Source organism: Schistocerca serialis, chromosome 11 (assembly GCF_023864345.2).
Source record: "Schistocerca serialis cubense isolate TAMUIC-IGC-003099 chromosome 11, iqSchSeri2.2, whole genome shotgun sequence".
Classification (NCBI taxonomy): Eukaryota; Metazoa; Arthropoda; class Insecta; order Orthoptera; family Acrididae; genus Schistocerca; species Schistocerca serialis.
The window spans coordinates 143,994,444-144,021,120 of NC_064648.1; the positions used below are offsets into that span (position 1 = coordinate 143,994,444).

Genomic DNA, 26,677 nt, shown 5'->3' on the forward strand with positions numbered 1-26,677 from the left:
TTGCTGTTTCCTCTTTGTTCACTGCTGTCATGTCAAATGAAAGAGAGTGGTTTCTGTGGCTGGGATATATCAAGTGAATTAAAATACGTTCACACAATTATGGAAGATTAAAATATGTCATTAGTTCCAGATTTTAATACAATTTCCACCTCTCTGACAGTCAAGCATTAATTATCTTGCAGAACAATGAAGTAATTTTTGTCGCTTTGCTGAAGTAATTCGGCTTTTATTAACCTTTTCCGCAGAGGCATCCAATGTATTTGAAACGAAATTTTTAATTCCACAGTACTGGCTAGTTTCAACTAGTCGCTGTATTTCAAGTGCAAGTTTTCATCTTCTAGCACGTATGGCATTATGCCATAATAAAGAACCAAACATTAGATAATGCAGCACTGGTACTCCAAGAAAATTTACATGTGAATCTGGACATACGAATGTGCGCTTTAAGCACCAGTTTAAATGTGCACATTTTAGTATGGTTCACGAAGTTCTGATCTCTTGGAGTACCCTGTGACGTCTTACTGCTTTTACAACGTAATGTAAGATCTTTCAATGTTTTACACGTACGTACATACGGGCTTCCTACGTCATGTTAGCTGCGCAAGCTCGGGGCACCTCTTACCTGGCGCTCTCCGGCAGCTGCTGGAACGAACCTGTTTCCAGCAGGTCGTGGAAAAATATTGCTAATGCTGGTTTGACAAGCGTTACTTTCAAAGTAAATATCCTTTAACGTAAGTTGGACTATGCGCGAGGATGTACCATGAAATTCTTAAATCACAGTGTGTTTCACTCCATTTAAAAATCAACTCTTTGATGACAAGCCATTTACAAGAATTTCCAACCCTGGAGATCAGACATTTGTCATTATTAAAAATTTTAGTGCCACATTTGTGTGATGTATCTGAAAGTGTAACACGCGCAAAAAATCGACATCATTTCGAAAGATAAGCTTCTCTTGCAGCTTATTAACCTTAGTGACCAATATTATATGTGGAAGCTTTGCTTTTCTTGTAGCAACACTATGTATATTAATGTAAGCCATTAACTTGTGTGTTACCGCTGCTTAACAGGGATGTTGCTATTGGCTGACTACATCACGCATCCTATGCCCTGAGTACTCGCTGTCATGAGCTGGCGAGATCACGTGACATGAGCTGTGACTGGCTTACAAAAGCGCATCGCAATCTCGATTTCAGTGATTCGGAAAGTAACATGTGGTGTTTGGTGGAATTTCAATGTGTGCTGTCGTAATACGAAAATACGCAACGTACATGTTGCTGCACGTCAAAGATATTTCCAAAACGTGTCTTTTTCCCTGAGTTTCGTTTTCTAAAGTGCCAGGAAATTCTACGCCCATGTCCATAACCATTCAAAGAATTGATAAGTTTTGCACTTCCGAGGGATAATATACCGTCACTTAAGACGGAAAAAGTGTTTTCATGTGGGAGAGTGTATTTTTAAGCGGGAAATCTGGGAATTTTTCCTTGTCCACGTATACATCCAGTATTAATCAAATTTGATACGTATGAAGTATCGTCTCTGTTGTGTGACTGGATTCTTGATTTCCTCGCAGAGATGTCACAGTTCATACTGATAGACGGCAAATCATCGAGTAGAATAGAAGTCATATACGGCGTTCCGCAAGGTAGTGTCATAGGCCCTCTGCCGTTCCTGATTTACATAAAGGGTCTAGGTGATAATTTGAGCTGCCCCTTAGACTGTTTGCAGAAGATGCTGTAATTTCCAGTAAAATCATCAGACGATCAATTCCAATTACAAAATGTTCTAGAGAGAATTTCTTTATGATGCGAGAAGTGTCAGTTGGCACCAAACAAAGAAAAGTGCGAGGTCATCGACGTGGGTACTAAGAGGAATCTGCTTAATTTTGGATATACGATAAATTGCAGAAATTTAAGGGCTGTCAATTCGACTAAATACCTAGGAATTACAATTATGAGCAACTTAAATTGGAATGACCACATCGATAATATTGTGGGAAAGACGAAACAAAGACTGCGCTTTGTTGGCAGAAACTTGGAAGATGCGACAAACCTACCAAAGAGAGCCTACATTACACTTGTACGTCCTCTGCTGGAATATTGCTGGGCGGTGTGGGATCCTTACCAGGTACGATTGGCGGAGGACAGCGAAAAAGTGCAAAGAAGGGCAGTTCATTTCGTGTTATGGCGCAATATGGGTGAGTGTCACTGACATGATTCGCGAGTTGGTGTGGCAGTCACTGAAACAAAGGCGGTTTTCTTTGCGACGAGATCTGTTTACGAAATTTCAATTGCCAGGCAACAAACATAAATTTTTCAATTTTCGTGCATACAAATCATGTGGGTAATAATGCGTAATTTGGCACAGGAAGTACATAGCTACAAGTAAAAAAAATTTAAAAACGCTAAATATAAGATGACACACACCTACATGTATTACATGCACACTGAAAACATCATTGATAGTGTCGAATTGTATACTTAGTGTCCAGGATGATAGTAATAATTATGCGGCACATGCTGATATCAAAATCAGTATGCTCCGTAGAGAATGTGAAACAAAGCAGAAAAAAATTGAACACCAGGATGAGATGCAAGACTTGGAAAGGTAAGAAGTGGGGAAATGTTTAGGATGCAAACACAACAGGTTATGTTACAACGAAAAAAGTGAGAAACTTAATGTTAGAGAAGGAAGCAATGGACTTACAGCACACACAATAACAAACTAGGACAATGAAAAACAAAGAATAAAGTTGTTGGGGATGAATTGGTAGCTTTCAGAGAAGGTAGAAAAAGATCAAATAGGTAAATAACAGGGCCAAATAGAAATCCTTGGTTAATGCAGGAGATACTGAGTTCAGCTGTAAAAAGAAGAAACTATAAAAATTCAGCAAATAAAGTAGGCAAAAGGAAATATGAATGTTTAACAAATTATTGACGAGAAGTGGAAAATGGCTAAGGAGGACTGTGTAGAAATTGTGTGTGTGTGTGTGTGTGTGTGTGTGTGTGTGTGGTGTTCTCAGAGCTACTGACAGTTTTGGGAGAGTAAGGCATGGCAAAACTCTCCCATATGGTATGACACAAATCTCCCATCTAGTGTGCAAGATGTATGAGGGAGGCGAAATACCCTCACATTTCAAAAATAATATGAGATTTCAGTTCCAAAGAAAGCAGTTGGTGACAGGTGTGAGCACTAATGAGATACCAGTTAAGTCATTGGGTTGCAAAGTATGAACATCAGCTCCTTGCAGAATAATGGAAAAACTCGTAGAAGCTGATGTCGGGGAATATCAGTTTGGGTTTTGTTGATGTCTAGGAATATGAGGCAATACTGACCCTACGATTTCCGTTGGAAGATACACTACTGACCATTAAAATTGCTACACCAAGAAGAAAAGCAGATAATAAATGGGTATTGATTGGACAAATATATTATACTAGAACTGACATGTGATTACATTTTCACTCAATTTGGGTGCATAGTTCCTGAGAAATCAGTACCCAGAACAACCACCTCTGGCCGTAATAACGGCCGTGATACGCTTGGGCATTGAGTCAGAGCTTGGATGGCGTGTACAGGTACAGCTGCTCGTGCAGCTTCAACACGATGCCACAGTTCATCAAGAGTAGTGACTGGTGTATTGTGAAGAGCCAGTTGCTCGGCCACCATTGACCAGACGTTTTCAATTGGTGAGAGATCTGGAGAATGTGCTGGCCAGGGCAGCAGTCGAACATTTTCTGTATCCAGAAAGGCCCGTACAAGACCTGCAACATGCGGTCGTGCATTATCCTGCTGAAATGTAGGGATCAGCAGGGATCGAATAAAGGGTTGAGCCACGGGTCGCAACACATCTGAAATGTAACGTCCACTGTTCAAAGTGCCGTCAGTGCGAAAAAGAGGTGACCGAGGCGTGTAACCGATGGGACCCCATACCATCACGCCAGGTGATAGGCTAGTATGGCGATGACGAATACACGCTTCCAATGTGCGTTCACCGCGATGTCGCCAAACACGGATGCGACCATCATGATGCTGTAAACAGAACCTGGATTCATCCGAAAACATAACGTTTTGCCATTCGTGCACCCAGTTTCGTCGTAGAGTACACCATCGCAGGCGCTCCTCTCTGTGATTCAGCGTCAACGGTAACCGCACCCACGGTCTCCGAGCTGATAGTCCGTGCTGCTGGAAACGTCGTCGAACTGTTCGTGCAGATGGTTGTTGTCTTGCAAACGTCCCCATCTGCTGACGCAGGGATCGAGACGTGGCTGCACGATCCCTTACAGCCATGCGGATAAGATGGCTGTCACCTTGACTGCTAGTGATAAGAGGCCGTTGGGATCCAGCACGGCGTTCCGTATTACCCTCCTGAACCCACCGATTCCATATTCTGCTAACAGTCAATGGATCTCGACCAACGCAAGCAGCAATGTCGCGATACGATAAACCGCAATCGCGATAGGCTGCAATCCGACCTTTATCGAAGTCGGAAACGTGATGGTACGCATTTCTCCTCCTTAGACGAGGCATCACAACAACGTTTCACCAGGCAACGCCAGTCTACTGCTGTTTGTGTATGAGGAATCGGTTGGAAACTTTCCTGATGTCAGCACGTTGTAGGTGTCGCCACCGGCGTCAACCTTGTGTCAATGCTCTGAAAAGCTAATCATTTGCATGTCACAGCATCTTCTTCCTGTCGGTTAAATGTCGCGTCTGTAGCACTTCATCTTCGTGGTTTAGCAATTTTAATGGCCAGTGGTGTATTATTTAGACAACATTCTGCATCACTAGAAATAAGTCTTCTCGCCACGGCAACTAAAGACAGTCTCTCTAATTTAGATTTTTTTCACAGTTTCCGGAAAATATTGAAGTTGCTTTTTTGAATTTGTACTGAGGCACAATTTTACTTTCACTGTGTAAAGGAGTGTTGTCGCTTTTTGAACTTTCATCAGGTCCAGTGTGTAATTTTGATTATGTGAGGCAAGTATATGTGACACCCATTGCCCCGGGGGGAGGGGCGGTTTGAATGGAATAAGACGATTTCAAATGTGAAGAAACAGGACACCAGTTGCGTTACACAATTTTTATCGGAACTAGTGTGCTCTTTCTTCACATCGACATTCTTCAAAAACAGACGTTGAAAATGAACAAAAATCTAAACGACAAAACTGGTCGCTGCAGTGGACTCGGGGAACTGCTGGCGTAATCGGCGCCCAGCGCTACCAACAGAAACGGCAAACTTTCAGATTCACCTCACAGTTTTGGCGCTACAGCTGCAGGGTCGCTGGCGTTTGCAGAAATGAAAAAGCAGGGAAGTCGACTTGAAGTGTTGCGGACAAATTCGATACGTGACGAAACCGAACGATGGACCCACGAGACACCTTTCAGTGTGCCACTTACATGCAGTTACCGCAGCTTGCACGGTGGTTGTCGGGAGGCGTGAACATCCGTCGTTTTCCTTTCAGTTCTTGCTCTGAGGGGGATAGCTTGTTGATGTACAGAGTATCCAATAATAAATCAATACTCCAACGAACAGCTCTAAAACCGGCAGTGTACTTACAACGTGCAGCCCATATTTTTATAGGCAGGCACGTTGATGATTTGGCGCTGATATATCCATACTTTCCTCGATACATGGGGAGCAGATAACGGTATTTTACTAAATATCGATACATTGGATACTGTACATTTTAAAAATATCAAGTCATAGGCAAGCTCTATCATTCCGCAATCGACGTCTGTTAAAACCCGTCGTGCGGCCATCAAGACGTCGGAAAGACTTTCCCAGGAGCCACCGCAGTAGAGGTGACAGCGCGGCCAACTCGCCGCCCTTTTATACCTTGTATACGCGATACTGCTGCCATCTGTATGTGTAGATATCGCTATCCCATGACCTTCTGTCAGCTCAGCCTGTCTCTGCCTGGAAGCACCCGGGTGGTTCTACAGCGCAAAAGGCCTGCTGTCAATTAGAAATCAGAAACTACTCGAAATTGTACGTAGACGGAATAGATTTTAAATAAGCTAAACATTTATTCAAAACAACTGATGCCTTGTCATCCACAAACTAAATACTTTCCTTAGTGAAGTGTGGTTTCACATTTTAATGAACAATATGATGAAATAGCACACCATCGACTGCTAGACACATTTGGAATCGCTGTTTGAGCGAGAGAGATGTACTGGACAAGCTACATTGGATGATACGTTGTCGTGTGGTCTGGCGCGTATCATCTGACATACCTGGGGTTCATGACAGACTCTATCTTTCAGTGCTCCCCGTAGAAAGAAATCCATTTGAGTCATATCAGGGCACCTGGCTGGCCTTTGTACTGCAGCATTCCGTCCCATACAACGGCCAGGAAACTTTCCATTCATTGGTCGCTTTGGAGCAGGCGAAGAGTCTGGGCAGTGGTCGTGTTCGATCCACATACACTGTCGGTTGTCCACGGAACTATCTCCAGAAGAATAGGCTCGATGTTAGTAAGAATATGTGCATACGTATTTCCATTTAATCACCCCGTGGAAGAAGTAAGGTCCCACAGTATAATTTCATATCGTGCCAAATCATACATTGGTAATTCAATACCGTTAGTATTCTACCTGATGAAGCGAGCGCACATTTTCAGAATCGTTTGCCATGCACTGCAGCGCAGAAAGACAAAATTTTGAGCCACGTTCAAAATCACGTCCTCAGGAGTTCTCAGTGGAGTGTCAGATGGTAAGGGTGGCATCAATGTAAATGCGGGGTGCGAGAGACACTCGTCTGCCTGACCCCTCATTCAATGAACACAGGATATCTTAAAGAATACCCGCTCTGTATTTAAATTCCTTCGTCCGTTTCTGAAGGGTTGCCCTGCAAGGCAAAGGAATTTCTCGCTTTCGGAAATAAGTGTATGCTTTAGGTGACAGAGCTCTTAAAGTTAATGGATGGGCAATGTCCTCCGAATTCCACTTTGCCCTTTTATTTTCATTTAATAGACATCTTATTTGTGCCGGTGTAAAACACTTTGACAATACACTATTTACACTTTTGTGCAATACGACTTTTGCTTTCACGTCAGATGACTCTTCTGCTCGCTTCGACGAAAGAACACGTCGGAGATCTTTCGTTTTACTTCGTAAGGCTGCATCACATTTTTTAGTGCCGCTTCTTTCTGTGCATTCAGTTTTTTTAAAAGTTCAATCTCGGCCCTCAGTTCCTTAATTTCCAAATCCTTATTCACTACTTCAGTGGGTTCATGAACGCAGTCTGTACATGCGGTTCGGTCGACTTTCTTTCTTTCGGCGGCACAGTTTCTAAAGCTGTCAGAGATAGCTTTTGCAAACTTCTTGCTCCACAGCATTGTGCACGTCTTCCGGATCTCTAAAGCATAAATTTAATTTTAATTTTATTATTCGTAAAATTATTTACCGAGTAGGCCTACTACTCCTAAAAATTACTATGCAACTGCATTAATTTCTCACTAAAAATCAGATAAATTGACGAAAGCGATTAAATATGAGTGGCATAAGCGGCTGCAATAGCTCAGTTTGATAAAATGTAAATATACAATGTAAGAGGAAATACAGGTATACGAACCCATAACCTCCAACATGGGAGTCAGAAACCACACCACTACGCTGCCAAGTCAACTGGTCAGCATCAGCTATTGTTACAGAAGTAAATGTAAACAAATTACGCGAAATATGATGATTTTGTCATTTTAACTATATACTAGCTTTAAAATACTCAACATATCGAGAATACTTAAAAAAAACGGCTATTTCTAAGACAAATGTAGCTATTATATCCAGGAGGAAAAGCAAATACACTTGAGCAACATTATTTATTGCCTGTACAATATAGCGAGTCATTCACTCCCGTAAAGCAATATAGTAATGCGTCAAAAAGCATTGCATGTATGTGAATTCGTTTGTATTACGGTAATTTTTCAGTTCCAATTATTGAAGGTGTTATGTATGTGCAGACGTCTTACCCTTTCGTTTGCATCACCGCTTTCCACAATTTCTTGTCCACGCCAGTTCGGAATGTTTATGCAGAGGATTGCTGCTGGTAATAACTTCTTTCTTGAAGGTAACTCTAGCTCATTTCTCAAATCCTGTTCATAATCTTCTGGCCGATAAGGAGCTGACCACACACGTGCAGTTTCCGCATTCACTTCGTCCTTGCGTTTGCACCGAACTATCCATTCACGTCGCAAGTGCTCATCCTTGGGAAACACGTGATAAGTAGCGTCAGTCGTCGTCCGAGCACTGTTAAAGCAATGTGCCGCGGCACACTTACAGCGAGCCTTGCTCGTGGCTGTCTCAAAACTGAATGCTCGGCGCTGCAGCCTCCTCTCCTCTCCTCTCCGTGACGTCAAGGCGCGCGAGGGCGTCTGCGAGTTTTTTACTCGCTTGGGGCCGGAATGGCCGGCCTGCTTTTCCTATATGCCTCGGTTCCGAAATGCCGTGCCGGCGATTCCGCGGTGCGCGCCTTAAATCGATGGCGACGCACTGTGCAGGCCCATCCGCGCAGTGTCCATTTTTGGGTAAATGAGTTGGCACCACTGCGAGACAGCAGACGATAGCCACCTCCCGAAACACGACATTGTGGAGTAAATCACATCAACACAGGAGCAGAAATCAAAAGCCAAGGTTGCTACATAAATTACGAATATACATCAGTACCGAATAGCTGTTCATCTAAAGGCATTTTCATCTACAATTCCCTCCTAAATGGATGGATATATTCCAAAGCGATTATAAACGAAATGTGGTGCAATTATACCGGAGAACTGAAGACTTGCTCTTCCATTGTGTTTCCTCTAAGAGGTAAAAGTTCCCCTTGATTGTGTGGATTGAAGCGCAACCATTCTTGTGATACGAGTAATTTTTTTTTTGTTTTTACGGCAACAACTAATTTGTGTAATGTCAGCACTAGTTTTTAGCCATACAAAAGTCCCTATGGTTGATCAAATTACCTATTTTGAGAAACTCCTTGCAATGACGGATTTATACTCCAAATTTCGTAGTGCACTTTCTTGGCGGCTCTGGCAAACCGCGTGGTTTATTTTCGGTCGCCTTTGTGATGCGTCCAATAGCGGCAAGGCTGACTTGTGTGTAAACTACAATCCTTTCTTTTTGAGACTGGCAACATTAGCCCCCAGTTCTCTCTGTGCCGACTCTTTAATACAATCCGTGATTGCAACAGAGGTGACTGAGCCATTTTTACCCCAAAGATCGCAATTCTTTGCATTGTGCAGATTTTCCTGTGATGTGGTGCGCTTGTCGATCATCTCTGAATAACATATTCGTACATGTCCACAGAGCATTTCACACGGTCGATTACTGTCAACTGTTGAAGGAGATAGAAACGTGTGGAATAGGTTCCCATGGACCTCAGCTCTTATGTGACAGAACCCAGTATGTTGTCCTCAGTGGCGAGTGTTCGCCAGAGGCAGGAGTGCTCCAGAAAAGGGTGGTGGGGCCGCTGTTACTGTCTGTATACATAAATGGTCTGGTGGACAGGTATCTGCGGCTGTTTGCTGACTGTCCCCTAGTGTACAGTAAGATGTCGTCGTTGAGTGAGTGTAGGACGACACAAGGCGAGTTGGACAAAATTTCTAGTTGGTGTGACGAATGGCAGCCATCTGTAAATGTAGAGAAACGTAAGTTGATGCAGGTGAGTAGGAAAAACAGACATGTAATGTTGAGGTACAGCAGTAGAGGTGTTGCGCTAGACACAGAGGCGTCGCTTAAATGTCTGAGCGAAAGTTCGCAAAGTGATACGAAATGGAACGAGCGTGAGAGGACTGCGGTAGGGAAGGCGGGAGGTAGACTTTAGTTTGTTGGGAGAATTTTAGGAAAGTGTGGTTGGCCTGTAGATGAGGCTGCATGTAGGCCGCTGGTGCGACCTATTCTCGAGTACTGCTAGAGTGTTTGGTATTCGCAACAGGTATAATTAAAGGAAGACAGCTATAGGACTGAGAGCTGAGCTGATGCTTTTGCTACCGGTAGTTTCGAGTGACGCAGAGGTATTGTGCAGAAGCTTCAGGAACTCGAATCGGAATCACTGGAGGGGAGGCGAAGTTCTTTTCGAGGAATTCTGTTGAGAAAATTTAGAGAACCGTCTTTCGAGGCTGACTGCAGAACAATTCTAGTTCCGGCAATGTACACTTGAGACAAGGCGTGTGAAGATAGGGTGAGAGGCATTGTCGCTCGTACAGAGGTATACAGGCAGTCGTTTCTCCCTCGCTCTACTTGGGAGCGGAACGGATAAAGCAGATGACTGCAGTCAGTTGAGAACTTTTTATATGTACCAGTTACTACTATTGTTTCATATGGTTGCTGCTCCACCTACATTGATTATTTTGTACTGAATGCAGCAGTTTTATTACGTCTGTAGTTTCTAGTTGGTATTTCACTTGTCTTTGGAGCTTCTTACTGGCTCTCTCGCTTGGGATCAGCCTTTAACTTGCATCAGCTGTGGAGAGAGGTTCCCGCGACATTGGTTAAAGTTCAGCAATGCCAGATCTATACAAGTATTTTGATATTTGTAAGTGAACATGCGATAATGAATCAACACTCTGTTTGTATTTCTTACAGGCACCTGATTTCTTTCTGGCATGATCTAATTTATGCATAGCATTAGATACAGGAAATACAGTACTTTTTTGAGACTGGTCTAAAGTTAGGGTTTAAGTCTTTGTACTACTACTGAAAGAGAAATTTTACTCGGAAGCAGCGTAGCTGGTGTACACTTGAAGTTTACTTAGACCTTTTTAAGTATAAATGTAAAGTTTTACGCCTTCTGTAGTGGTGTGTAACTTATTTTGTGCCCAGAATTTTCAGAAAATGCAAAAAGTTGCACAAAGTTAACATGACTGAATATAGTAGTTGTGCAGGATACCGCCTGCCACAGACCATATGGTGGCTTGCAAAGTGTGTAAGTAGATGGAAATGAATGTTCCAGTGGATGTATCTCTTGTTGCATGCATGATTATATGAGCACATGTGACGATTATTATGCAGCGGGTAGTTTGTGTGTGTGTGTGTGTGTGTGTGTGTGTGTGTGTGTGTGTGTGTGTGTGTGTGTGTGTGTCAGGGAGAGCCGACCTGGTGGCCTTGTTGTATTTGAAATATGTCGACCGACTTATTGTGTACGAAGCAGTGACTTTTATATTTTATGTCGGTATGTCAGGAAATTTCCATGTTACTGGTCTGAATCACTTAGCTGTCTGGTGGGGAAATTGCATTTCAGTGCTTGCAGATGCGTTTAGTTTCTATTGTTTTCTTCCTAAGTGACTGAAGGAATTGGTACCCAGAGAAGGTCGTTTTAGGGGTGTGTTTGAATGCAGATGAAGGATTGGGTAGCAACTGCATGCAGAGGTGAAAGGAGGCGGATCTGTGGAGTGAACTATGAGGGAATGTGCCAAATGTATTTGTTACAAAATGGAGTGCACCTATTTTTAATGGGAGATGGGTGAAGTTTTTGATTATGGGCTAGTGCTGTGGATCTGTCTGTAATACGCTGGTTAACCCGTATCGCAGAAGCGAGATTTCTAGATTTGTGACTTGTCGCTCGGAAGAAGTGTATTCCGAATTGTTGGCAGTTTTGCGGCTGTGACAGTTTCTTTCATTTGGTGTGTGTGTCTCGATAGTAGAGAGTAAGTGTGTCGATGTTTTGTGCAGGAGCCTTTCTGATGAAGAGCGAGGCAGGAGGCTGATGAAGGCGGCTGAGGAGGGGGCGGTGGAGGAGGTGCGGGCGTTGCTCGCGGCTGGGGCGGACGTGGGGGCGAGGGGCGGGGGCGGGTGGACCGCCCTGCACAGGGCTGCACAGAGAGGCGACGCGGCTGTGGTGCGGCTGCTGCTCTCTGCGGCGTCCGACCCCAACTCCAGGAATCAGTGGGGGCAGACGCCGCTGCACTGGGCGGCATGGAATGGCCAAGCAGAAGCGGCGGCTGCGTTGCTGCAGGCCGGAGCCGACAGGGGGGTGAGGACTAATAAGGGGAACACCGCCCTGGACATCGCCAGGCGGTACAACCATCAGGAGATCGTCAGGATGCTAACACAGAGTTAATACACGCTACTAGAGGAAATGACATCCTGCACTTCATTCTACATGATATTAAAATAAAAAATTGAAAAAAAAAGATCGCTTTCTCTATTCATTTCTACCTTTTGAAGTCCACACAATTTCTCCAGTAACACCACAACTACTGCAACAACAGGAGACATCTGTAAACCAACGTGACAAACCTTCCTTTTCAGAATTCACTCTGTAAAACATTTCACAAGCAATTTCTGCAAAAGCTCGGCAACAATTGCAAAATACTCCATTCATAAACTCCACTTCTCTCTCCCTCTCTCTTGTGTTTCTCGTCCCATATACAGTATTCAAACAGCTTACAAGAATACAGCCGACCTCTCTCACAACCGCCTGTATTTCGAAATGTAAACACCCAGTCTCTTCCAAGACACAAATGCGAGAATACCGGTTGTTGTGCGTTAATGTTAGTTCTTTGCACCAGTCTCCTACATTACCTAATTACTGCAAACTATTTGCTAGCAGTGTCTATGTTGCTACATTACATCACTGCGAACTGCACCATTCTCATATTACTGCCATATAAGCTGTTCAGTTAGAATGTATCTTCACTTGCGACCTCACACTGAATTCACTTCTGTGCGTGCACTGCACAAGTACATTTCATGTTTAATTGCAATGTCACATTGGTAGCAGTGCTCACACCACATCATGCTCACACCATCTGCAGCCTTCTTGCCAGCTCACCTTCAAATAAAGAGAATTGAAGAACCACCTAAAATCATTAGACTCCTAAACACCTCCCTTGCTGCTCTTACAGAACAAACTACCATCTCTCAGGGAATTATACTCAATCGCGTGAGACATGCAGCCATCACTGGAATTATACGGCAGTTTCCCAAAGTACACTTTTGCGTCTCTGTACACGCTTTGGAAGCAGACCACACTTGGAACATTCATTCCCCTGTCTGCTGTGATACAGTTAGACTTGGCATCCCCATGCGTGCATGTGTGACCAAAGCGGCAGACTGCATTCTGAACAAGAGCTTCTGTGGCCCTCATGTGGCGGCGTTACACACGGAAGCTCCTCAACATTCTCTGTGAGGAAGCAGCGGCGCCAGGAGACAGTATTGACTTGGTGAGTGACCTCCACGGCATTGATGAATACTTCAGGCTCTGCCAGTTGATCCTCAACATAAATAAATGTAATACACTGTGCATACACAGGAAAAGAAATCCACTACTGTACAATTACACTGATGATCACAAATTGCTGGAAACAGTAAGTCACCTACCGTAAAATATCTAGCAGTAACTATCCAGAGCCACCTTGCGTGCAATGACCAAAAATACCAACTGGTAACAAACTGCAGTACATCTTTTCTCAGCGATTCCATAATCACATGTTTTGGGCTCCTAAATCCAAATTTCGTGCTTCCTGCCCTGTAGTATGTCGACTTCACAACGAAAGCCTCAAAATTTTCCGACTTTTCTCAGATTTTCATTTATTTCACAAAGACTACCTGTCTCTCAAAGTTCAAAACCCAACACAGAATTAAATTGGACAAACTCTTCTACAACATGCGGCAATCAGCAGTGATTTTCTGACAACGAGTGGTGACCGCGCTAGAGCGTCCTAAAAAAACGGCGACTCCCCAAAATTCGGATCGCGCCTAACGCCATTCACCTGTTGCACTCTGCTATTACGGCACTTTCGAACGGTATGGCACGCTTCAGTAGACGGAGAACAGCCCAGAACTCCATCTGTGTTCTTCGCATCGTCAAACACAATAGCACTCACGGCAGACATCTGCTGTCCAAACAGACGTCATATATTTTGAAACGTGTTCGCATTTATTTAAACTAGTGCTTCTAAGTGTGTGGTTGGTATCTGAGAAATGGCAAAAATTTATTTTGATAACGAAATACGTAAATCTCAGTCCAGTGCGACAGAAATGTGTAAAAATTAAATTTTGAACGGAAGTATGCGAAGCACATGCTACACGATGCGAAATCCAGGCTAGCCCGTACAGTGACCAATTCGCCTGCGAGAGCGCAGGTGGTTTTCAATGTAATTTATACATACCATTTGTTTGCAAAACAGATAACTGAAATTAAAATATTGGTCCTGAATACTGTGAATCCTTATCTTCAAACTTGTAAACAATAACTGCACCAGATCTGAAGTCGTGTCTATTGTGCAAATGAAGATAAAATGTAACGCATCCCGCATTGTGTCAAAACTGCTTTAAAATTCACAAGATAACGCCTTTCTGAAATAACTTACCGATTTGGAAAGTCTGAAACGATAATTTCACAGATACGTTATGGTGTGTGGCGGAGGGTAGTTTGAGTACCACAGCTGTTCCGGCCTTTTCCTGTTGCAGTCGCGATGCTAGAAATATCTTTGAACTACTCGTCTATTAAGAGCTCTGAATGGAAAGTAAGAAACCCGGAGAACATCTGGCGTGCATTTCCTCGCCATGTTACAGTTTTAGGTGGAACCTTTAACCTGCCACCTCTGCAGTGGGCGACATAGGTGGCTGAGAGCGACGGCAGGGTCAGGGAATCGTGAGAAACTGATCCAAGTGCTTTACTCAAAAACTACCTCAGGCCATTAATCTGAGAAACGAGTCGTGAAGACAGCATCTTACACTTGCAAGTGACAAATAGACCCGAACTTTTCGAATCTGTTACGGTAGAACGGGGAATCAGCTATGACAAGAGCGTTACAGTGTTACTGAATACGACCGTAAAGAGAAATAGAAAATAAGTTGGGAATATTATTGTGCTTAGCAAGAGCGACGAGAAACAGGCTTCAGCTTTCCTTTCCTCTGCAGCAGCGACAGCGCGGGTATCAGTGGAAGAAGTTGAAGAGCATTGTGAAATACGCTTCAGACAGGTGTGTACCGACCAAATGCGTTTCAAGCCCAGTTTCACAGCGATGAGTTTAGGGCACTTTTTTTCATTTAAGTATGCGTCTGCGCACGCCAGATGACGAGGTAACAAAGAAATTTCCGAGATCCGAATTTCATCGATAAAAATGATGCCAAAGAAACAGTTATTTCCGGAAAGAGCAACATAATTGTAACATGTTGCATTACTCTCTACGTAACGAAAGCCTGTGTAAACATTCGGTCTTGTCTGTAAGGCAGAAACGCTTACGACACTGTTATTCACGTGCAAACAGCAACAGGTGGCGTCAGACAGCCCGCGCAGACGGCCGGCGCAGTCGCCGAGGGGAAACTCGCAGGTGGGGGAGCGACGCAGAATGCGGGCAGCGAATCCGGCAGAGGGCCGCGCATGCGCAGAAGCAGCGGCGGGGCGGGAGCAGGCGGTAGGGGCGGTCCGACCACGGCGGCGGAGAAAAGACCGGCCACACGACAGGGGGGGCCGAAACTAAATCAGGACGATCACTTCCGACATAAAATCTGTAATACTGTTTAGCGATTACTGCTCCAGTTGTACTCAACAATTTCAAAGTCGGTGATGATCGCAGACACCGGTGTCCGGCTGCCATTTAATGTCCCAGTATTACAAAGATATTTTCTCTCGCCCTCCCAGCAGTTTCGCAGTTACGTCACAGCACGCTACATCTGTCTAATGGCAATCCACTATGTACTAACACTAAACATTATTTCGATAACAACCTCTGTTAAAATTAGTGCTCTGGATGATTTAATACATGTAATGTTTTATTTTTGCAGCAAGTCTCTCAATGACATCAGCTGACTTTCAAGCTGTCATTACTATCCATGCAGAAGTAAACAGCGCAACGGCAGTTCTTTTAAGGGATGGGTTTACACCTGAAAACGTCCAACTTTATCCCAGCAGACGTGCAAATGCATGTTCTGTCGCTGAGACATTCCGCTTAAATATTTACGCACCATCCGGGACTGACGTTACACATGCACGGTCGGACTATTTTTTTAATCAGGATGTCCCACATCTTCTGGTAAATATGTATATGTGAAGCACACGCTACACGAGGTGAATTAGAGGCTACTCAGTATATCGAACAATTCGCCTGCGAGAGAGCAGGCTGATTTCAGTGTAATTTGTATATGTCATTTGTCTGCAAAACAAATTACTCTGATTAAAATGTTGGCCCTGAAGATTGTTCATCTTCATGTTTAGACTTCATTTACCTGTTTAAAACATCTAAAATGATATATTTTCACAGATACATTGTGACAGTCGCTGTACCTTGCGGTGGACATGAACATTGATGGTAATTAAATTTGTTGGCCTAGCTGTGTGAACGGAACGCTTCTCTGTTCTGGAACCAGTTACTATTAAGAGAGTGACGGAACTGTGAAAAACGTACGGTACAGGTCCAGCGCGACAGCCGTCTGGAGGCAGAAAGGGTGCCAGCATCACAGAACCAGCAGAGGGATTCGATACGCCCGCGCATGCGCAGAAGTACGCCTTCTGCTTCTCGCTCGGGTGGCCACCGGGCAAGTGGAGAGTTTCGTAACGCAGATTTTGCGCCTTTTTCAGGGAGTGACTCTTCACGAACACAGTAACTAAAGGATGTAGAAAAAGAGCCGGGAGGACGCATTGTGACAGGAGTTGCGAATGTGGTCACCTCTCTAAACCTCTGCACTCCCTCCGCATCAAACAAGAGAGCTCCAAGGGAAAGATTTTTCAGCCATCGACTCAGAAGGCGCGACACCCTTCTGTGGCGCCCTGCAAAATCTGGCTGCAGGTCTGGACACGGAAGCCGCAGCTGAGCGGCGCGCCGCCACACGCACTCACTGCACGCACGTCTCGCCAGTGTCAGCTTCGCGGCCTGACAGACTCCACACCACAGCGGGCTGTGAGCAACTGTGCAGGATTACGACGCAGCCCCTGTCAGCTTCTCTGACCGTGACACTGTAGTTGTGAAAGCAAAAGGTCTACCTCGTCCCAAAATAATTGGCAGAGGATAATGGAAATTAAATTGTAACCTCCTCCACATAACATCGGTGAATATACATTTCATTGCTCGGTACAAACGCTTCTTCCGTAACGCGAGTGAGTCGCGGCTGAATCTTGCAAAATCCGGTGTTCGGAAATTATTTACAAATGTCGCCTACAGGATTGAAGTAAAGCGTGAATTTCATTTTGAATTATTTGAAACTTGTAAGAATAATTAGTAATTCTCACTACATCATTCAAAAAAATAATTCGTTCACATGACATATCAGACTGTAAATAATACAAAACATGTAGGCAAGTCCTAGATACGACTTACTTATTTACAGAATTTTCGTTCGGGGGGTAGTAAGCAGTTATATTATGTATAAAATGCTGCACAGGCAACCATGTCCTGCAGATAAACTCATGTGTGTTTCTGGAGAAACACTGGCCACGGTGGCTGGAAAGGAACAAGTAGGGGGGGACCCTTCGACTGCAGGCGACAGACTAACTGGGCGACATTTTGGAAGAACATTTCCTCCAACTGACAGCAAAGCGAGGCCGTGGAGATGGTGTAAAGTGTCTGGTAGCAAAGCTAAAAAAGCAACTGGAGTGTGGGAAAGGAGAGAAACAACATACTGTTGTCCAATGTGTGATGTTGCGCTGTGCATGCCAGAATGCTTTGAACCATTTCACACGAAAGCCAATTACGTATACAAATTATTTATAAAAAATTGTAATTTAATTTAGTTGTGTATTAAGATATTATTTAGTAAATGCCTTTCAGTTTGTTTGTTTGCAGACTTCAAAGTGGTGGTTTGTTGTTCCGGTGAGAGGCAACGGGGCCAGCGTGTGTGGGCGGTGGTGTTGTGACGTCACCACAGTGTGTCAGCAAGAGGCGCATGCCGTGGTCTTCAGTTAACGATAGACTATCGCAAAGAAACAGCAGAGACACTCACCAAGCTCTTGGTAATACGACATTAGATAACAACCTTTTTCTTTTCCGTTATTATCACGAAATTTTAACACTGTTAATGTAGTAAAAATTGTGGTATCGATAGCTACGATGCCACGGCGTAGGTGCAAGTTCCCAAGGTGGCGGCACGCCTGACAGCGGCCTCTAGCCGGCCGGCGCTGTGCGGCTCTGCGCGTTCAGCCCACTTGATCAAAGGGCAGGCGGCCGGGACACTGCGCTCCCTGTCGGCGCTCTGCTCTGCTCTGCTTACGACGCGTCTAAGGCTTCGCACCCACGTACAAAGTTAGGCATGCCTCTGTATGTATCCATGCACCAGTAAACCACTTTTACTTATTTGCAGTACCGACGAGTTTTACCTTTTTCTGCTCCTACTCACTTCCTTCATTCGTCCAACCTTTCGGTTTCAGGAGCAGACCCACGCGCCTCCCTCCAGGCGGGATAAAAAAAAAATATTGACCAGATGTAATTTCTTACCAAAAGAAAGAGGGAGGTACTGATTTGTGTACGTTTAAAAGCGTGCTTCCGGGCAGGGCGTCTTCACTTTACAAATAAAACGCAGTCGACATCAGAGTAAACGGTGGCAGCGAGAAGATCCTCGATAACCCCATGATAAAGAACTGCACAACGATTTTGTTACTATAGTTTATATACGAACGTCTAGATAGAATTTGAAGCGGCAGAATGTAAAGTTGACAATGTTAACCAGATGCAATTACTTATCAAACGAAACAGATTCTCATTTTCCGTCATCTCAGGTCCAGCTTTCGACTGCTGCACCTTCCCGTTGCAGATAAAACGCACTCGATGGCAGAGTAAATGGTGGCAGCCACAATATGGTCGTTAACCTGCTGATAAAGAACAGCTCCATTACTGAATTTCATGTAGGAATCAGGACATAGCATTTGAGGTAGCAGAATGTAAAATTAAAAATGTGAACCAGGTATAATGACTCACCAGCAACCGGCATTACAGTTTCAGCCGAGCTTTTCAATGGACGAACGAGAAATTAACAGACTAGAGCTTTCTTCGCGCACAACAACACACAATGGTGTACACAATTTTCCACTGACACGTCTTTTGCTACCGACAATGCAGGTGGGTAATCGAAGACAAGGTTGACAGCTTTTAAGCACCAACAGACGGTCCCAACAACACACTGAATGGGACAGATTTCCCAGCACACCGTTAATACACTTCCTACTGATTCAACTTTGCTCTCGCCACATTTAGTTCTGAAGAATAAAAATCCGCCGGTCAAAATAAAAGAACTTGTTTCTGTCCCCAAGTCACAGCGTCTACGTCATCGTGAACTCATTGACACTGCAGTGGCTAATACAACAGAGGCAGGTGAGAAGAGGAAATGCTACAAATGAAGGTGAATCACACTGGAATATCTCAAGTTCGACAAACAGTTTTAGTTCGAGCACATCCATTATCTGGTAAAGCAAGGAACAGGTGTCAGAAATTTGTATTACTTTATAACTGACAATTTCGGACTCGACGAATCCCACTTCCGAACGCAGGACATCTTGAAACACTCACAACGAAAGCTTCGAGAGGTCTTCATCACATCACCAATATAAAACCGTTCACTAAATAATTGGTTGACTTCCTACTCCTTAATGATAACACCACCATACCGACATATAACAATTACGTTCTGACAACACGTACTTCATTTTCGTATGACATCAACCGTTTGTACACAGTAGTCAAGCTGTTTCTATGGGTTTTCTTTCATTCGCACGAAAATAATATTTTTCCTGATACAGTACTACAAGTACAAGCCATTTCGTACGTCTATTTTCACTGCCTTATGACTCTTATGTAACAGATACAATGATCGTTACAGAGCATATACCACGTCATGTTCTAACATAACTGACCCAGATCTTTAGAATACATCATTTTACAAGCAAAGGTTACGTAAAAGAAGACAGCAATGAGTTTTTCGAAGAAGAAAAGGCATCACAGAAGATAAAAGCAACATGAGAAACAATAACATCGAATTTTGCTCGTCGTAATGCATTTTCTCTTACAGGATAACGTACAGAAGCATGCAGTAACGGATTCCAGATAGTACTGAGAAAACAGGTAGAGTACATTTATTTGCACAGGCATAACGCGTACTCTCAACAGTCGGAGGAGATATTTAATTTCAGCGTCTTCCACTGAGATACTCTTAACACGGAGGCACAATCAGGGTTTCTTCACTGACTGTAAGAGATTTACTACAGATGTCGTATGTGAAGTGAAGACAAGGATTAATTGTAGATGAAGTATGTGTAGCAATGAATTATGGAATTGTATATTGAAGATATGATGAAATAATAGGAAGTGAGGATTGCGAACTTTTTATGACTATTATGCAGGCGTTTATGATTTATGATATGAAGTGTGGCATATTGATGCTAGAGGTTGTTACGGATTACGTGATGTTTTTAGCCTTGGTGCGTGATTTGTTGATTGTGTTTTGCTGCGTATCTATGACGAGTGCTATTTCTGACGGCCTGTGACAAGGTGTTGCAGAACGATAATACGAGGCTATGAAGTTACGGGAAGATAAACACTTTCATTCAGCAGAATGCATCTTTTTGTGAACGGCAAAGTGAAGGATTGAAGACCCTTATTGCCATGCCATGTACTTGCTTTGATCGATTTGTGACTTTGCTTGAGCTAATCAGTTTTCTTCTCATTCACAGGATAATATCATTTGTCATTGTTTTCCGCCTATAGTTAGTCGACTTCATCGGAAAGAGATAATTTCCTATTTATTTTCATTCTGGACGTTGACTTTACTTGTTCACAGACATTAAGTACTCGTGTTGATACTGCTTAAATTTTGCATTTGGGGTAATTATAAGTAATTGGCGTGTGCACAAGTTAAAGTTTTCGGAATACAGTTTCATTTGCTTTATGTTTTATGACTGACAGATGACAGACAAATGTGATAATTTCTTTTTTCCTCTACAGCAGTAAAATATTGTTCACATTTCTTTCCTGTCCTTCCCTTTAGGCTGTATCCTTCCACGAGTGTACTCAAGTATGTAAAAACATACACTGTGCAGAAATAACTATTGTAATCTTGCATAACGACACGAGTGGTCGACTCATGGACGTGTAAAATGTAAGAAGACTCATAACAATGTTTGCCTATCGATTTTAGATGACTTCACAGACATTTTGTTAAAAGTAACGTGGAGGTACCTTCTGTGAGCGGTCTGGCTCTGAGTTGTCACTGGGTTTGTTACTGACACGTACTGAGTGCACCAAGTCTGTTCTCAGCCGCCTCCCACACAGTCACGATACGACGCTTTCACTTGGAGAGGTGTTACAACGTCACGAGTGCTGGAAGACACTCCAACATGTGCTACATAGCGTAGTGTGTACTCTCAGGCCAACAGCTGCGTGTGTGAAAACCACGAAAAGACATTGCTTCGATACATACTTGCTACGACTAAAAGACAATATAATCACAATTAGTCTCACGAGATTTTGTGCAGAATAACGACAAAAATAATGCCATCAATGTAACCATTTTCTTCATTTGTGCACACTTCTTTCAAACGAAATGTAACGTATTCTGAGTACACCCGAGCACCAATGTAAACAACATTTGTAACTTGACTTGGCGTTCACCTGAGCACGAAATGGACGAAGCTTTCTGCAAAATAATTTATGAGCGACTAGGCGCCACTACTTAAAAAACAATTACATTATGCGGTAAGATATTTTCATTCCAGGATCTGTTTGCTACGAAAATCGTCAATGGACAGGGATCATTTCACCAACAGGAGCATTAACACACGAGGACCACTTTCTTTTTATTTAGTAAATCAATAGTTAGGTTGAGGATTTAATCAGTTTGCACATTTTTACAATATGAACACAGTAACAGAACGTATTATCACGCTGGAAGATATAATAGACGCGTTATTGCAGGGAAAAGAACAGCCACAAGAGAATGTGTATCGTGCGATTATCAACATATCAATTGACTCACGTAATTTCACCGCGGTAACTGACTATGGATCTCCAGTTACATTGATTAGTGACGCAGCATGTAATAAACGCAATCTGAATAATTCTTGCCCTACAGTCGTATTAGATAAGTCTAAAGCTAGAGGAGCAGTTTCAGGAAAAGGAGTAGATGTAAACCTAGAGACACACACCTATAGTCTGCTGCTCAAGTCGACATATTTTATGCACAAGTGTTGCAACACGGCGTGGTATGGTCTCGCCTAATATCTGAAGTAGTGCTGGAGGGAACTGACACCATGAATCCTGCAGGGCTGTCCGTAAATCCGTAAGAGAACGAGGGGGTGGAGATCTCCTCTGAACAGTATGCTGCAAGTTTGACAGCCGGCGGAAGTGTTTAAAATCAGAAGAGTGTTCCTGGAGCCACTCTGTAGCATCTCTGGACGAGCAGGATGTCGCATTGTCCTGCTGGAATTGCCCAAGTCCGTCGTTGTGCACAACGGACGTGAATGGACGCAGGTGATCAGACAGTATGGTTACGTACTTGTCACCTGTCAGGGTCGTATCTAGACGTGTCACGGGTCCCACATCACTCCAGCTACACCATTACAGTGCCTCCACCAGCTGGAACAGTCCCCTGCTGAAATTCAGGGTCCACAGATTCATGAGGTTGTATGCACACCCGTACGCGTCCATCCACTCGATACAATGTGGAAGGAGATTCGTCCGACCAGCCAACGTGTTTCCAATCATCAACAGTCCAGTGATGGTGTTGACGGTCGTAAAGCTTTGTGTCGTGCAGTCATCAAGGGTACACGAGTGGGCCTTCGGATCCGAAACACCTTTTCGATGATTTTTCGATGAGTGGTTGGAATGCCGACACTTTTCGATGGCCCAGCACTGCAATCTGCAGAAATTTGCGGAAGGGTTGCGCTTCTGTCACGTCGAACGATTCTCTTCAGTCGTTGATGCTCCTGTTCTTGCAGGATGTTTTTTAGACCGCAGCGACGTCGGAGATTTGATGTTTTCCTGTGTCCTGATATTGTAGGTACACCACTGAAATGGTCGTCCAGTAAAATGCCCACTTCATCGCTACCTCGGAGTTGCTGTGTCCCATCGCTGGTGCGCCGACTATAACACCACGTTCAGACTCACTTAAATGTTGATAAGCTGCCATCGTAGCAGCAGTAACCCATCTGGGTAGATGTACTACATTTCGTATAGGAATTTGTAGATATCATTTTTATCAAATTAAAGAAAGAAAGACACATCCCTACATCTCAAAGGCATCTTTCGAGCAGGGCATGTTCTGTTTGCAGATGAAAGGCAGTCGACTGCAGAGTTAATGGTGGCAGGCAGGAGGTATTCGTTATGCTGCTGATGAAGAACAGGAGAATAAGCGTATTACTGCATGACGTGTATGAATCTGTAATGAGTGAGTGAGATGACGGAAATTAATTTGTAAAAAGTTAATCAGATATAATTACTTACCAAGTAACAGAAAGTGGTTTTCAGTTATCCACATGTTAAAGACAACGTAGGTGTAGTTTATCTTCTCTTCGCAGAATAGTAGTAGCGAGGTCTCTAGAGTTGTGGTTCCCGTTGTGGATGTCCTGCAATGTAAGTCGGTGGGTGAACACACGGCATGGGTTCTGGAGCATCCGAGTGCAGACCTAAGTGAACGAGACACGATGAGTGTGGAATTACTTGTAGAAGCACAGGCTGCTCCTGCAGGGGGACCGGAGGTAGAAATTAAATTTTGACTTTTGGCTCGTAAGTAAAAATTCGAAAGAAAAAGTTTGACATAAATTGAGACGAAGTGCTGATGACGTTCGGTCGTATTACCGTATATCGAATCACTCCCGTCTCCGTTAAGTATTCAGTTTCCCCTGAAAGTGTTCCAGCGCTTGCTCTGAACAAGCTACACCCCCTGAATATGTGCAAAAGTAGCGCACTGAACTTCCATAAAAACACCGAGTTGTTTTAAAAGCTTCACGGTTTTGAGGCCATTGCCATTCAGCTGCACCCGCAGTACAACTGATCGAGGAGAAAGTGTGTCTCTGACTCTAAATTAAGTGGTTTATAGGTCGCTGCTCTGTTTCACTAGGGCAAGAATCTTTTCTCTAGCATTATAGAAGCACAAAATATTTTGAGTACTATTCCACGGAAACGGTGGCTATGGAACGATGCTTCAATACCCTACGACCAGCAAAGACTTGGCTTAGAGCCGAATCGAGACAGACGAGGGAGACTGGCTGCGTTGTTCCTGCTGAGCGAACATCGAAACTACGTGAAAGAATACGGCGAGATTTCAAAGAGGGAAGTATCAGAAACATCTGCGTCCAATCCAAGAACTTAAATTATTGTGATGTTACGCGAGTGCATTCTTATGTTTAAAATGTTTATTGAAAGCAGTTTGTCGCCAGTTTTCTGTTTTCTCTATCGAGAAATGATGCCTGGTTTGCCTACTCCCAGATTTTTGCGAATAGTATGACCTGCCCCCTCCCGCCACAATTGCTCTAGTTTATGTCGTGGGTACGCCCTTCGATTTCGCATTCATGGGGACGAATCGTGAGGATAAAGAGTCGCATGCATAAAAAGACATCTTTGTCCGGAGAATATTATCAGAGCAAAAGAATATTCTCTCAGAAAGTTTTCAGTTTCGCATGAATGAAAAATCGCAAGCGTATTCTGTGGCGAGAGAGTTTCCTTCCCACTTCCTCCCCACCTCCCTGAGAAGGTTCTCTTGTGTGTGTCGTCTGCCGTGTCACGCGTGACGTCAGACTTCATTCAGCTCGCTCAAACAGGCAAACCGTTCAGTGTACGAAGATGGAATTGGCCTCAGTGTGTTCTGTAAAGAGTTGCACTACGTTTAGATTTCACTTTTATGTGCGGCAGCAAATAGTTAAGACGATTAAAGACAACTGGAAAAACGCATTTTCTGCGATCGTATTGAGTATACGACTCGTACGAACCTTTTCTGTTACTGAAGTTACGTGAACACATTATGTGAATGAAATCTTAAAATTACATCATTTTTCATCGACTCCAAACCGAAACTATGGCCGAGTTTTCTAAGAAGAGAGAATTTTGTTCAAATACGACGCAGAATGGTGTGCTCGCGTGTCAAGGACGCAAGCGATCGCCCGTGGGGTTCGTTACGAGAAACCGATCGCTAGATTTGTAATCAGCCAGCTATTAATTTTTCTGATTCGTCTATATTCCGAACTTAACGAAGTGAAAGATTTACGGTGTGAGAAGACATGAATATCCGGAAACGTCAGCGGCATAGGTGCTGTGTGTATACCAAAGTCTTCTCGTACATCAGTGTGAAAACTTGAGTCTACTAAATAGCAACAAAAACATTTTAATTTTCACTTCTTTTGAAAGGTCGTTCATCTCTTCTTTCATGATTTTTTGGAAGGAAATTCGCAACGCAAATAATGTTTTTATTGTAAGGCTCGTAGAAGTTTCTACGGTTCCTCTCTTCTGTATTTCTTCGGGTACGTATACCTTCTTGCCTTACAGGCAATATAAACTTTGCCTTTAATACCAAAAAGTCTGCAAAAGCTAACGCCATCAAAACTTAGTCATTTCGATGTATGCTACAGAGCACACTTCAAAAAACGGAAAATGTTCACGGTTCGTGATCGCTCCTCTAGTTTTATTCATACGAAATCGTAGCATGTTCTTTGTTTTTAGCGACTTCTTCCACCCATTTACTCAAGCTGAGAAATTTCTTGGGTGAAGTATATTTTCCGACTCGTTTTATTCGCGCGAACCTGGGAATGTTCTCCACAATTCCCAGTATAAAGTACATTCTCCGTTTTATTCATACGACCAAAGGTCGCGATTATGTAAGTTGCACGAAACCATGATGATGCACACTTAGAGAGGTAATTCGGCTCAGAAAGTTTCCACTCTGGTAGGCGGCAAGTACTGGGTGTCCAGCAGGCTGTTTCAGAAACTGTTACATTATTCACTCTGAAGCTGCAAATCGAAATGTACAATTCTGTCCCAAACACAGCAATACTAGTTGCGACGAACGTTTACCGCACAGGAGGCAATGTACTGTTTTTCTCCGACGTTAATACCACATACCTGTCAATTTCTGCGGGCTTTCGGCAGAATCGGGTCGGGCCAAGAGTTATTTTGGTCCTTTCCAATTAATGGCGTCCAACACTGGGTTGCCAATCGCCAGAAACGTTGTATTAGATAGTGTTTCCGTGTTTATTTCTGTTTCCTTTCTCTTTAATCTTCACTTCTTCCACTTTGGGATTCCGAAATCAACCCCTTTTCCTCTTCCATTTTCCTCAGCAGCGACGTCCCTGCAACAGTGCCGCTCTCACTCCAGCCTAGCGACTGGAGAACTGAAGTCGGTGTCTGAACGAGATCTCTGTCACGGCTGGAGTTTAGCGTGGAATACGACTGAGTAAGTGCTGCCAAGCTTAGCCCGAATTATGCACAACTTTTCTCCCTTTTTTTTTAATTTACGATTTCCCAAGACCATTTGAAATTTAATTTTCAAGGTTACTGCGACCCCATGTGGTGATTAAAGTACTTTAAAGAGAAAGCGTGTAATCCATTTGGAGTTGTGGATGATAACAAATCGAACACCACATTGCATTCCAGCATTGCTGATGGGGGGCGCCACGAACTTGTAAGTCATTTTCAGCCAGGTATCGCGATACTTTTGACCACATAGTGTATGTGAAGGCATCGTCAAGATCTAAAATGGATGTTTGAGCATCAAGAAAGTGCTTAATGGTCCAAGTCAACGACAGACAGGTAGCAAA

At 43.5% G+C, this 26,677-nt stretch overlaps 1 protein-coding gene across 3 annotated transcripts in view; it reads left to right on the forward strand.

Moving 5' to 3' along the window:
• LOC126426950 (ankyrin-3-like) overlaps positions 1–12,118 on the forward strand; it is a 71,113-nt gene extending 58,995 nt beyond the window's left edge. For all 3 annotated transcript variants that reach the window (XM_050089064.1, XM_050089063.1, XM_050089065.1), the window contains one exon: positions 11,674–12,118. In XM_050089064.1, the coding sequence (XP_049945021.1) occupies positions 11,674–12,061 (388 nt within the window). In that variant the 3' untranslated portion in view covers positions 12,062–12,118. The remainder of the gene's footprint in view (positions 1–11,673) is intronic.
• Positions 12,119–26,677: the final 14,559 nt, after the last annotated feature.